The sequence below is a fragment of the Chaetura pelagica genome, unplaced genomic scaffold (genome assembly GCF_000747805.2).
Source record: "Chaetura pelagica isolate M959 unplaced genomic scaffold, ChaPel_1.0 scaffold405, whole genome shotgun sequence".
NCBI classification, from domain to species: domain Eukaryota; kingdom Metazoa; phylum Chordata; class Aves; order Apodiformes; family Apodidae; genus Chaetura; species Chaetura pelagica.
The window spans coordinates 3,794,588-3,808,393 of NW_009953489.1; the positions used below are offsets into that span (position 1 = coordinate 3,794,588).

General features: G+C 54.6%; 1 protein-coding gene across 1 annotated transcript in view; it reads right to left on the reverse strand.

The window, feature by feature from the left end:
• RXRA (retinoid X receptor, alpha) overlaps nucleotides 1-13,066 on the reverse strand; it is a 36,576-nt gene extending 23,510 nt beyond the window's left edge. Inside the window, exons 1-3 of the mRNA XM_009998857.1 lie at nucleotides 12,803-13,066; nucleotides 7,758-7,911; nucleotides 6,743-6,922 (exon numbers count right to left, since the gene is read on the reverse strand). Of these exons, the coding sequence (XP_009997159.1) occupies nucleotides 6,743-6,922; nucleotides 7,758-7,911; nucleotides 12,803-13,012 (544 nt within the window). The 5' untranslated portion in view covers nucleotides 13,013-13,066. The remainder of the gene's footprint in view (nucleotides 1-6,742; nucleotides 6,923-7,757; nucleotides 7,912-12,802) is intronic.
• Between the last annotated feature and the right edge of the window lie 740 nt (nucleotides 13,067-13,806).

Below are 13,806 nucleotides of genomic sequence, written 5' to 3' on the forward strand. Positions count from 1 at the left end.
GATGGATGGATGGAGGGAGGGATAGATGGAGGGATGTGGGGAAGCCATGGAGGTAGAAGCCCATGTCTTTGTCCTTCCACCTCACCGCTCAGGCTGCAGGTGCTTGAGAAGATCCACTTCAAGGACTGTGCTATTCCAAACCATGCTGATTTTACTGGCCACGAGGGTGACACAGTCTTTGATCAGTGGTGTGGGTGGCTTCATCTATCATGCAGGAGGCAAGCCAGGCAGATTGCCTGCTGCAACCCAGAACAGCCTCTCCTGCAAGGCAAAGCAGTCCCAGGCTGTCCTTACACCAGCCCCTTCTGCCGCGCCGCGTTTCCAAAGCTGAGTTTCTCCACTCTCTGCTCTGTGGTGATGGCTGTGCCAATGTTTTCGTTTTTCTTCAAGGAGACTCGTACAGTTGAGAGGTTTTCTAGTTTGATTTCCTTAACAGAAGGGAAGCATTTAAAGCTTGCAATCCACTTGAGGAGAAAAAAAGATGTTGTAGCCAAAGAGCTCTGAGAGGCAGCCCCACCTCCCCCAGCTATGTCTCAGCCGAGCCAAGGACAGAAGCCTGTGTTTTCCATGGCACCTGGTGAAGACTCTCTCGTGTCATTCTGCTTGATTTGGCCTGTAGTTGCCTAAGGCCACTTGCTGTCATTTTTCATCTCGCACTTCTCCAGCCCATCTGCACGTCCCCAGGCCACGGTACAGCAAGATATGGAGCCCCATGTGTCAAGACCACTTCTAGGTGACCTCTCTCTCTTTAAGAATCAAAGTGTCTCATCCGGTGGATTTCAGATGAGCCTCAGTTGCCTGGGTCTGAGGGCCAAGATCCACCCTCTGCTGGTGTGCACATCAGCACAGGACACCTTTCCCTTGCTCGTGGTGCAGCATCTGATGGCTACATAAGAAGGCTTGAGCCCATTGCAAAGTGAGCAACCAACCTCACTCAGGTGCCCAAACCAAGCAGGGTGGGTGGCTGCAGTTAAGTAATGAGCTTTGTCACCAAGTCCCTGCTCTTTGAGATGTCTGAACACCCCAGAATCCCAATCCTCTGACAAAACTTCTTTCTTTTTTAAGCCTTGGGCTTGTGGAGAGAAACCTGATGCTGTGATCTGCAGCCTAATTAGATTAAAGAAAAAACCAACAAAAAAAAGACAGCCATCAAGAGCACGCTCTGGTTTTAAAGCCTGGTTGTAGATCCAACACAGGTGCTTGCAACTGGGCCCCCCACTTGGCACAGCCATCCACCACGGGCACTGCCACACTCTGTGGGCACCAGTGCTTGTGCCCAAGGAATGTTAACAAGGGCAGGAAGAGGCACAAGGGGGACAGGATTTTCCACCGAGGCAGAGGCTGAGAGCCCCGTGGGCAGGAGCATCGCAGGCTTGTTTGTTTGCTGGGAGAGAGCTGGAGGCTACAGCAGCTCCTAATTACCACTTACCCACTTAACACAGATGAGCGTTTGTTTCTGAGATGAAAATCCATCCTTCCAGGAACAATAGCATGGGTGACTAGCTGGGGTTTGTTTCTCTTCAGGGGGGAGGAGAGGGAAGAATAACTCACTCCCACCAAAAATGGACTGAATGGGGTTTTTCTCTGGGGGACAGATCCAGGTCTGGAGCCCTTGGGCACGGGGAGCTCAGCACTGTGGGGGCAGGCCCTGATGCTCAGCCCAGGGCTTGGGCAGTGGGAAAACTGTGGATGAACAGAAGGTGCCTTTTTGGCCTTGGCTCTCCTGTTCTTCTTAGCACTCTCTGATCCTCTCCCAGCTTCACCCTCTTTGCTCCTTGCCATTCCTTGGCAGACACAGGGATGCACAAGGCACACAAGGACTGTGATCCTTTCCAGACCACTACAACCTGGAAGCATTTTGAGGACGTGCCCCTGGATCACCAGGGCACACCACCCTCCTTCTGGAGAGCCCAGGGGCTCTAGTGGCCTTCAAGATCCAAACCTGCTCAGTCTCCTCTGAGCCTACAAGTGGGTAGCTGCTTCATTTATGAAGTGCTGGGTGGAGGGTTATTGGGGATTTCTGTTTCACCAGCAGTGGAATTTATTAGGCTCTGCTGCCTTTTATGATGCTACATCTTAGCTGTGTATCATCAGCATCTTGAAGTGCTTATGCCTGAGGTACCTGTTTATACCAAAAATGCCACGAGAGCTGAGGAAACTAATTCAGATGGTGTTTCTTCTGCTTGGCTTTCAAGTGCCTCTTTTTCTTTTCCTTTTTTCCAAAGATGCAGCTTTCTAATGCTGCAAACAACCTCAAAAGCTGAGATCTAAGCAAGAAATGGTGGCATGTTCCCTAAGGTGTCAAATGAACACAGCATTTTTTTTTTTTAAGACAGACAAACTACAGCCGTGATGATAAAAAAAATACTGTAACTTCAGTGAAATGGGTGTGAAAAAGTCAATCCACATGGGGAACAGCTTGGGAAAACAACAGCAGAACTGGCTAGATCACCTCACCCTCCAAAGCTGGACACTGCAAAGTATAAGCAGACATGCAATGTTGCTAAAGCAGTGAGAGAAAATTATAAACCAAACCCTTTTTCTCAACCTAAGAGTATCCTTAAAAACAAAGAACAAGCCCAGAATCATTTAACCAGCTGGATTAAGGAGCAACACTTTGAAAGGATATAAGAAACAAGCTCATTAAGCTGAAAGACATTTTCCATTCCAAAATTATTACTAAAAATACCCGTGCTCTTGAACTCTGCCCCTTCACTGGGCTATGGCCACTTGCCTGCTTTTACAGTCACTTGGACAGCAGGTTGGAGACCTGAATTCCTGCTCTTTCTCCCCAGGCTACTCTTGCTCCTGTTGGTCCTGAGAGATGCTCCAGGAGCAGGGGTGGCCCCAGGGGGTTCAGGGGGCTGCACAGCCATGGTGGGGGGGTCAGGCACGGCTCAGTGATTGCTGTGGTAGTGCAGGAGCTGAGCTCCAAGTCACCCTGGGTTAAAACAGGGGGAAACTTTGATCCCTATGGACTAAGTGATTTATCTGAGCAGCTCGACCAGGACATGTGGAGATGTGGGAGCTGCAGACGATGCTGCAGGCAAAACCCTCCCAGGTTCAATCACTCAGCTTGACGGCAGTGCAAGCAAGAGGGGGAAAACCAGCCCTCAAACACAAGGGAAGTGGAAGAGTTATCTCAGGCTGTGAAGCTGAATGAAGCCTTGAAGTCAGGGATCAGGCATGGAACTGGACAGATGTCCTGGATCCTCAGAGCACAGCTCTGGATCATGTCATGGAGGCTGATGCAGCCACACTGTTCCCAGGCCACCGCTGTTAGGGCATCTGCACCTGGATGTAGGAACGATCTCGGGGGCCAGTTATGAAGCCTGAGGCACAGCTGCTGGGGGAGGATGGCCTTCTGGGCTCCAGCTGGGCTCCCAGCTTTCCAGGCAGAGATGCATCAACATCCATTTCACCCGTTCAGCATCGAACCCTGTGCAGCGCCAGGGCTACCGGCTCCAGCTGCACCAGTGGAGACAACCTGGCTCGGGTGAGGAGCCACTGGAAGCAGGGCTGGGGGAAGGAGAGAGGCTGCAGATGGAGCGGGGCCAGGCTGTGCTGGTTCCCAACGTCAGCTCCCTGCGAGCCGTCCCAGGGCGGGCGGCGGGAGCCTGGGAAAGGGCTCCTCGCTGGTATTTCCTGCTCGCTGCGCGATCCGGCAGCGCTGCCAGCGACGATGGGGCCCGGACCTCGGCGCGCAAGATACAGACGTGCTGCAACACCAGGCCTGGGAGTTTGGAGTCTCCAATCACCCCCTCCACCTCCAAAGTGAACCCCAGCAAACGGCAGCGCAGGGAAGACCCCTTTACCCCAAGCCCCTCGGTGTTTACTCCCAGCTCCTCACAAGACCTTCGACTCTCTTAACTCCAAGGCAGCTTCCACTTTTTCCCCTTTAAAATACACGGCTGCTGATCCACAGGCACCTTAGACCCTAATGAGTACCAGATCAAACAGAAAGTTATGCTTCTGGATGTAAACAGCCACCCCCACAATAATAATCCCTGCATTAGTCAAGATCCCTGATGGTATCTTCATTTTGTTGACTATCCGGTATTTAGTGGGAGACAGTATAAAAAGCAAAGCCTCACACAGCTGGCAGTAAATCATAGGGGGAAAAAATGCTCCCGGTTGCTTATTTATTATAGCTGCAGTATCTCAGAGTCCATGAGGCTCATTCACCTCGGACACAGAGTCAGGATCTATCTTAGATGTTTTTAAAAGGAAGCAGCAATAAGGGATGCACACACCAGAAGGAATCTTCTGCTTCTGCAAGCTCTTCCCCATTTAAAGCAAAATCCCAGATACCTGATTGCAAAAGCAAAGCCTCATAGCCCTGAGCCCTTGTCCTTCCAGCAGTAGCCCACAGCCACCCCTGCCTTCCTCCTCCATGGGCCAGGCTCCTCCCCAGAACACATGGTCAAGGTCCGTCCCTCCAGATTTACTCTTGGCATGTTCACCTGGAGACTCTTCAAGTGTCAGGATCAAAGCCTTCCACAGCTCCATCAGCTGCCCAAGAGGCACTGTTGATTTCACTCCTTTCAGCTAACTTCTCAGCAACACAAGACACCCTTTCCTTGTACCCTTCCAGCTCAGGTTTTTGGGAACAAATGTGACCCTCTCCTCTCGTCTTCCCAGCACCCCTCTGCAAGCCACAGCCACCACACAGGATGTCTTTAAAAGCTATTTTCCTACCAGAGCTACAGTACTTAATTTTGATGGGTTTACTCGACTTCTGTGACATACAAATACCTTTGGGCTACAGGAGAGATACCTCCACAGTAGGAATCTGCTATGTCTGTAGCTATAAACTACATCTCCAGAGTGAGGTATTTTTTAGGGAAACAAGGCCCATTACACTGGCTCTGTTACTTAAAAGATGCAACAGTTTACACTAGAGGATAAAAAGCCAGCTATGTTGTAAGTGGGTATTTAGGCAAAAGAAAACAGCAATGCAGGACTTAGCCCAAAACTGTTCCCCAAAACAGAAGTGGTGTGGAGGCAGCAGGACTGGCTTAGGGACAAGGCTCTGGTTGGCAAAGGGGATGGGCAGCAGCAGTGAGCTGGGATGGATGCAATGGGAAGGAGAACTTTTTCTGACAGATGAGGTGAGTATCACATGAGAAACTCAAGAGCTGCTCAAAACCAAAGCTTAGTGAGATCCAACTTCTCACTTTCAGGTGTCGGACAATGCCAGGAGATCTTCAAACCCTCCAAGTTAGGCTTATAACCAGAGAGAGCTTTAGTTGGGCTGCAGGGGAGGGATCATACCCCAAACATTTACTGACAGCCAAGGCATCAGCTCTCTGCCCCTCTTTGAAGCTCTCCTCATGCAGTGCCAGCATCAGAAGATCAGCCAGCACTGCCTGAGTGCACTTCTAGAGTTACCACGATCCCATCTGTCACACTTTTAAATAATTGGCTGATCGTTATGAATTCATTTGGTATTCATTGTGATAATGTTAATCAAGATGAATTAATAGAGTCCTCATACTGTACGTGCTCCCTGGGGAATTCTGCCACCATTTAGAAGTTAATTAATGGACCTGTAATTTTACTGGAGCTGCCCTTGCAATCACCATTAGCGGTAGGTACGAAGCAAGTACCTGGTTATGGGATGTAAGTGCAGGCTCCAGAGTTAGAGCATTTCTGCTGGGGTTGCCTTTTGGCTGAGATGTTCTTGGGGGTCTGAGTCTCCAGCTGCCCATGCAAGGCTCTGGAGGCAATGTCAGGGTCATGGGATGCTCCACATCTACCTACACCTGCATTTCTCCCTTGAGAAGCACGTGCTGCTGCTAAATACACAGGAGGCTTCTTTCTAGTCACTTGAGTCTGCTGGGGCTGAAGATGAGACCCTCCTCTCTCCATTTCCTCCTCCTGCCCCACATCTCCCATGGGATCCAGCACACCCTGTTGGACTGCCCACCTGCCAGGCAGCAAGGGCAATGCCAGCCCCTGGCACACACAGCCCCACGCAGGCACTGCACCACTTCTCTTCAGAGGCATTTCCTGAAAGCCTTTATCTCCCCCTTTCAGACTAAAGCTTTTCTCCTTCCCACCAAGCTGGAAATGATGCAAACCAGACAAGAAAGACAGGAGGCAAGGAACGGTCAGTACACGAGGAGCTAGGAGACTCTGCAACTGCTCCATGGCCATGGCTCCAAGGTACAGTTTTTAGAAATTAGCCGATGTCCCCTGCACAGCTCCAGTTCTCCAGGATGCAACATCCCATGTTGCATGAAGAAAGAAAGGTCAGACCCAGTGGCAGCACTTGTCACCCAAAACACATTCAATCCTGACAGCTCTCAACCTCTGTTTTATGGAACTCTGGAAGGAGTTATCCCAACATTTGGCAGCCAATGCTGAACAGGGAGTGCAAGCTCTAGGGCAGCAAACCACCTCACAAGCACTGCCTGTTTTCACTGCCCCCCTGCTCCCTGGTGCTGTGCCTGGTGCCTCTGGGCACTGGCTCATTTCCTGATGTGCACCCATCCATCATCCAGGTAACATGCTGGGACTTTGCCCTGTTTTGGAGGCCTTGGCAGTGGCACAAAAGCAAAACTTCAACAAGACACATACCATTTTTGGCACCCCAGCACAGGCAGCCCTTGGTGAGGCTCATGCTGGCTCTGGTGCTCATGGTGCTGCCACGTTGCCAACAGGCCTGCTGGAGACTCCTAACGAAGAAAAGGTGCCTGCAGCACTCATGGGTGCTCAGGCTGGGTTGTCTCTGCCTTACCTTCTCGCTTCATCCCCATAGCAAGACACTTCTGGTAGCGGCAGTACTGGCAGCGGTTGCGCTGGCGCTTGTCGATCAAGCAGTCCTTGTTGTCGCGGCAGGTGTAGGTGAGGTCCTTCCGCACCGTGCGCTTGAAGAAGCCTTTGCAGCCCTCACAGCTGTAAACCCCGTAATGTTTACCTGCAGGGGGGGACGTGACTCGGGTTAAAAGCACTGATGAGTGTCCTGGGTGACCCCAGCTCCCCCACTCTTCGCTCTCCCTCCCCACAAAGACCATCAGGTCTTCTCAGGGTCTCTCCTGGCTAAGTCTGGGGGAGGCAGAGGTTTCTCAGAGCTGTGAGCAAGAGCTGAAGAGCACTGGCTTTGCCTTGACTTGTCCTCCAGGATGCCCTCCATGGGCTACAATCTGCCTTATACCCAGGAAAGGCTCATGGTGATCCCCTGTGACCCATCAGGACTCTCCATGCCAGCCGTGGGACTCAATCTGCTCTGCACCACATGGCCAACCTCCTCTTCCAGGCCTGGAGCCTGATCAGCATAGGAGGCGTCCCTGAGGACTCCACCAACGAGGCACTCACAGAGCAAAAAGCTTTTAGAACACCATGAGAATAAAGGGAATTAGCACATCTTCACCCTCCACAAGTGGAGGGACTCTGTGTGAAGCACATCTTTATATCTGGTGCTATGTGACAAGACCCCTGCGGCTCAAAGGATGGGCAGAGAGACAGACACTCATTATTGCCTTGTCTTCTGTGTGGCTGCACTGCCCGTGGCAGGGCTGGGGATATAACCCCACCACTCAGCAGACACCTCGGGTCTCCTGGCTTGGGTCAGAGCCTGTCCCAGGCCAGATGGGCTGGAGATGGATGGTCAAGAAGGAATTTTTCATCACCTGATGGACAGTTCCAGCCTGTGCTCACTGTGCTGCAGGGAGCTGGGGAGCTCCCAGGCCACAATCTCCCAGGGGACCCACATGCCACTGCGAGCCCATTCCCACGGCAGACACCAGCCTTACCTGAAGATCTGTCCCCGCAGATGGCACATATGTGCTTGGTGAAGGAGGCCATCGTTCCTGAGGGATGTGCTGGCACTTTGAGGACTCCATTGAGCCCCAGGGGTGGCTTAATGTCTTCTGAGCTGCTGCTGACGGGGTTCATGGGCGAGTTGAGCTGTCAAGACAGAAGCACAGCATTCACTGGGGAGCCAAGGTGATGCAGGGCTGAGCCAGCTCTGCACCATGGCTCATGTCACTCAGACAGGGGGCAGGAGGACCAAGCAGGGGACAAGCTTCTAACGGGACAACTGCCGCTTAAATCACCCATCCACAAGGCTGAACCAAGAGGACGATTTAAGAACAGGAGTCCAGACACCAAAGGCTCATGTGCTATCCCAATTAAAGGAAGGGGGGGCTCTGGGCTGGCAGCAGGATGCCACCAGGGCTCACTGCTAGCTTCAGGGCAGAGGGAGCAGGGACACAACCGGTCCCCCGTGCAATACCAGGAACCACACGGGGCTCACACCACCCACCCCATGAAGGATGCTCCTGCATGATTGAAGGGGAAGGCGAGTTCCTCCTGCATCCCCAGACCCAGGCCCACAGAACAGCCCCATGGCCAGGTGCTCACAAGCCACCCTGGCTTCATGTCGCCTCGGGATGTGGAGCAGGGAAGATGATTCACAGCGATGGCTCGTGGGAGAGCTGAGCTGGGAGCGAGTGCCTGCACGGATGATGAAGGCCAGGACACTCATGCTTTAGCTCTGCAATTTATAGATATTCTTTTAGCATTATCTCTCCAAAGGAAAGCTTCATGGCAAATAAATAGAACCCAGATGCTGAGGCCTGGCTTTCAGAGCTGCTTGGGTGGGACACTCCTCCGCAACTTCCAGCACCCTCTCCACATGCTTCTCCTTGCCTCCCCAGCCAGCTCAGTCCCTGAAAGTCGGTGGAGAAAGAGGAGAATTGGGTGGAATTTGGGTGCTGACATGGCCCCGTGGCACTGGTATTGAGTGAAAAATGCGTGGGCTGGTTCCCACATCACCCTGTGCAGCATGGCAGGGCTGTTATCCCCCATGCACAGACAGAAACTAAGGCATTGAGATGTAAGCACAACCCATCTTGATAAGGCAGAAAGAGGCTCAGAGCAACCCTGTGCAACCCAGGGCAGCTTGGAGGGTGGGGGTGGACAGAGAAGCCAGGCTGGGACAGCTCGGGATGCAGCACTGGCCAGGAACAGAGCGGCTGTCCTCCTGGGGAACAGCCTGCCAGGGACTGTTGCACAACCTCTGTCCCTGCCAACTTCTAAATCCAGGTTAGATACACAGGATTTGTGCTTCGGTTTCTTGTGTTTCTCTTCCCTAATAGAGACACTCAGCAATTGTACTCGTCACAAATTAATTCAAGGAAGTCCCAGGGCTTGTGATCTGTCAATTAGAGAAGCACAGCCGTTCTTCTGGCTTTAAACTCTCTAGGCTGGTGGGGAATATTTGGCAGGCAGATGACTGATAACCACAGAACAGAGCAAGGTAAACCCACCCTAGAGAAATGTGATGGATCTGCTTCCCTCTCCTGCCCTGCCTGTGCCAGCTGATGAATGAAAAGCAGCCGGGACCTGGTGCTGCCCAGGGAGACGCTCCTGGGATTTAGCTGCTGCTCAGTTCTGCTGTGCCGGGGCCAAGGGGAGGGACAAGCAGGTTCCCAGGCAGCAGCATCTCTCTTTGGGATCTGCAGGTCCCCAAAGCAGAGCCTCTCTGTGACACACTGCGAGCAGAGGCTTCTGGCACTGCAGCCACACATCCCTCCACAGCTTCAGGGTCACCAGCAATTCCTCCCAGTGCACTTTTTGGGAAATGGAGCCATTTGCCAGGTGCAGGGGGTGGCTACAGCTCGTGCCGTGCAGTGCCATCAGCCACTGCCCCATGGGAGCAAGGGCAGAAGCCATCAGCATCCTGCTGAGGATGCCTTTTGCCACCACCTTCCCCAGCCCCAGCACTCTATGGAGTCCCCCAAGAGCATCTGGGAGCGATGATGGCAGACGAAGATGGGGTCATTCTTGCACCAGCCCACATGACTGGGGGGTCCCACTGCTCTCCACCACCCTGTGCATCAGCAGGACACCCCAGGGAGCTGAGTCAGCCCTGGGCTGGGCTGGGCTGGGGGAAGTCATTGGTTCCTCTCACAGCTCCAGCCCGAAACCTCAGCACAGGCACCACGTGCAGTCTGAGGTTCCCACACCGCCCCGGCGCCCCACGCCTTCCCCTCCCGAAACCGGCAGCACGTGCAGGCAGGGAGGAGGCAGGCAGGGAGGAGGCAGGCAGGGAGGAGGCAGGCAGGGAGGAGGCAGGCAGGGAGGAGGAAGGCAGGGAGGAGGAAGGCAGGGAGGCAGCAGCCCCCCTGCCTTGACAAGACAACCCCAGCTCAGCAAGTGGAGAACTGTTGCTCCGCTTCCCCAGTGTCACTGGGACTCCTCGGCTCCTCTCCCTTCCCTGTTCAGTTCATTGCACCAGGAACCAAATCCTTTCCCTTCTGGCAAGCAGAGCTTTATTTCTCCTCCCGTCCAAAGCAAAAAAAACCCAACCCTTCTCCAGTCCCCCAGACACCCTCACAAAGAGCACTGTGCAAAGGCAGAGAGCAGCTCTGGAAAAGCCTAATCCTGTGTCTGATCTCTTCCCCGCTCGGCCCCAGGCACCCCAGTCTGTTGGCAGTGATGCCCTGAGTGGCTGCTGGCACTGCACAACCCTGCCAGCCACGTGGAAACTCCCTCCCGTTCAGTTCTTACAGAAAATCCTGCTTATTTTCCTTTTTTTTTACCCCAGAATCTTTAGGTAAGAGGGCTTAAATATGTGTTAAACCCCAGTAAGCAGCAGAGCTGCTGGGTCCAGCCTCCTGGTCTGGCTGAGACCTTGTCCAACACCCCTGCTTTCAGCCAGCTCCTGCCCCCCACATCTCACACCCTGCCCAGCTCAGCACCAGCATCCCCTCCTCAAGGGGTCTGGGACCCTGTGACAGGACACCCTGCCTTGTGCTCTGATTTTGGAGCTATGTTTGGAAGAAGCAGTGTGAGGTCCCAGAAAGTGCCCAGTGCCAGAGGGAGGGCGCTGGGAGAGCTCTGAACATCCTCCAGCACTGGTGCCAAGGGCTGCTGGCTCTTTGCCTCTGCTGGACCAAACAGGAGGGGGAAAGTGCTCCAGCTTTCAGGAGCCTGCTGGCTCCTTCCCACAGCAGTGCCAGCAGGAGCTGGGGCAGAGGGGACCCACCCCACAGGACCCGCTGCACCTCACCCGCCCTGTGCCCTTCTGCTCTGCTGGCTTTCCAGAGGCGACGAGGCATGGCCTGATGGCAAGTGGCATCTGCCATCTGATTCAAACCACCTTCCATCAGTGCCATCCCCACCCGGCAACGGGAGCCACACGCCTCATTACCCCCAGTGCTTTGCCGAGCGGTGCAGTGGAGCAGGGGGCTGTGCTCCCCTTCAAGCACCCACCCGGCACCCTCCTCCTTCCCTCTTCCCCTCCTCCTCCTCCTCCCCCTCCTCCATGGGTCCTTCTCCTCCAGGTAGGCACCTCCATCCACTGCAGGGATGGGGAAGAGGACCTAAAGCACCCAGACAGGGAACAGATGGCAGGAGCCATTAGGCTAAAGACCTTGTAACTGTCACCTCTAGGAAAACCACTTCAGACGAGTTCCTGAGCAAAGGACTGAGAGGGCTAGAGCCACGGCGCTGCCTCCTTGCTCCCCAGCACCACCTGACCATGCTCTCAATTCCCCTTTCTGCCCGTGGCTGTGCTTTATTTCAGTTCCCCTGGCTCGCTGGTCCCCAGAGCAAATCACGCCTTGCAAATGAAGCTGGGGGTGCACGGCCCCTTCCCTCCTTCCTGCCCGGCTTGTGGCTCACCCCTGCGTTGCTTCACATCCCCCTTCCCACTCCTTCCCCACCATGTCGGTGCTCTCACTGCTAATTTTGCTCTGGCTGCTGGTTCCCAGGCACCGTTTCAGTTCCCCTTCCCTCAGCCATGGGATGGGAGAAGACATGTTCAGCCTACTCTATCTCCAGGGAGTAGGACCTGGCCAGACCTGGCTGCACTGGGTCACGAGGGTCACGAGCCACATCCCTCATGGGAGAAGCCCATCAAAAGGCAAGCAAAGCTGCTGCAACTCAAGCCAGCAGGAGGATGTCCCCGGAGACAGGACTCAGCACAACCCCTTTCCAACCTCGGGTAGAAAGACCTGTTATCTCTGGAAATAAATCAAGCCAATATTTAAAAATAAAGGTGCTGGCAGGTGCTCGACTCCCAGAGAGGGCCTGGAATAAATAAACCTGCAGCGAGTGGCAGGTGGTGGCCAATTCCTTAATCTGCCCTTTTACTAAACATACACCGTGCGAGCAGCCAGCAACAGGTGGCAGGGGCTGCTCAGCGCCTCCATCTTGCTATTTTTAAAAAGAGCTTATCTCGCTGGGTTAGGGGTTTTTTACATAATCTTCAGGCAGCCAACACCAGTCCTTCCCCTGCCGGGAGAAAGCAGCCCCGTGGGCGAGGGGCAGGGGACACGCTGGCACACACTATGGGGACTGGAGGGGATGTGCTGGTACCCAGGGAGGGGACAGGACCGCTCAGGAGAGAAGCACGGGGTGCAGACAAGACCTCGGGTGGCTCCGGCTCCTGCCAGAGCTGTGCCAGGCCCCAGGGGACACCAGGGTAGTCCCTGTGCCCTGAAACTTTCACCCTCAGCCTGGGGATGCACAGGGCAGGACTGGAGGAGACAAGTGATGAGAGATGGTGTGATCTGGTTGTGCTGGTCCCCCGTAGCTCGCTCAGGACAGCCCCAAAGGTGGCTGCAGACACTCAGCTCTGGCCAGGGGAGCAGGATGCCTCCTGCTCAGCTTCCCCCTCAGGCTTCTGCTTTTTTTTGCCACCTTTTGGCAGCCGTCCACTATGGGGTTTATCTCCCTGTGCTTGCAGGGCCAGTGCAGCCTGTGAGGCTGCTCTGGACCAGGAACCCATGGAGGTGGCTTCTCCCCAGCTAAAGAGGCAGCAGTGATGGCCCCATCACCTCCCCCTTACCTGAGGGCTGCTGGTGCCAAATCCCAGGCTGGGGGTGGAGGGGACGGACATTGAGTGCGGGCCCATGGGGGAGCTGATGACGGAGAAGGGAGGTCCCATGCCATTGATGGGCGAGCTCAGGGTGCTGATGGGCGAGTGGAGCTGGCCCGGGGAGCCCAGCGAGGAGCCGATGCCTGGCCCGATGGATGGATGGAGGGATGGGGTGGCCATGGGCCCCCGGCTCGTGGGAGAGTTCAGGGACGTGGAATTGACTTGGTTGGAGAAATCTGTAAGAGAAGAAAGAGAGAAACGAGGCTGAGTCTTTGGTCTAGGACAGGCTCTGACACATTGGCTCAGCAAGCCCCGAGTAACAGCCCCTGCTCCTGGCCCTGCCAAGGGGCTGCTTTGCAAACAGCCCTCCAAATTCCCAATGCATCCTCCATCTTTCAAAACCACTTTCTGCTGGACCAGTTAGGCAGGTGTTAAGACAGGCATGGAGAGCTTTTCCACCCGAGAGCCAGCTGGCCCTGCCCTCACCTGCTGTACCCCAGCTCTAACCTCTGCCACAGAGGCAAGCATCACTGGTTCTGCTGGTGCCAGGGTGGAAACCCCCCCATGGGAAGGGACAGACACCCTCCATGCTGCTGGGTAATACAGATTTATGGTGGCATGGCAAGGCCAGGCCTTGCATGGGGAGCCTGGAGCAGCGTGGTTTGATGGTGGGAGTGCGTGCATTGCACGCGTGGTTTGTGTGTCCATCCAGGGCACGAGTGTGTGATGGGGAAGTCATCAGGGAGGAACACAGGGTGCTGGGGGCAGCTTCTGCAGGCAGCAGGGACAGGGAATGCCTGCCTGCACCCCACTGTCCCGGGAGAGCAGGGGGAGGGAGGTGGGGGCGGGAAGGCGGGGGTTAAAAATAGACTCCAATTCTCCCAAGAGGAGATGTGGAGCCATTCCTGGCACATTTCCTCCCCATCCTGTCACTCGGCTTGCAAAACAATCCTGCTCGAGGAAGGGGTTGGCTT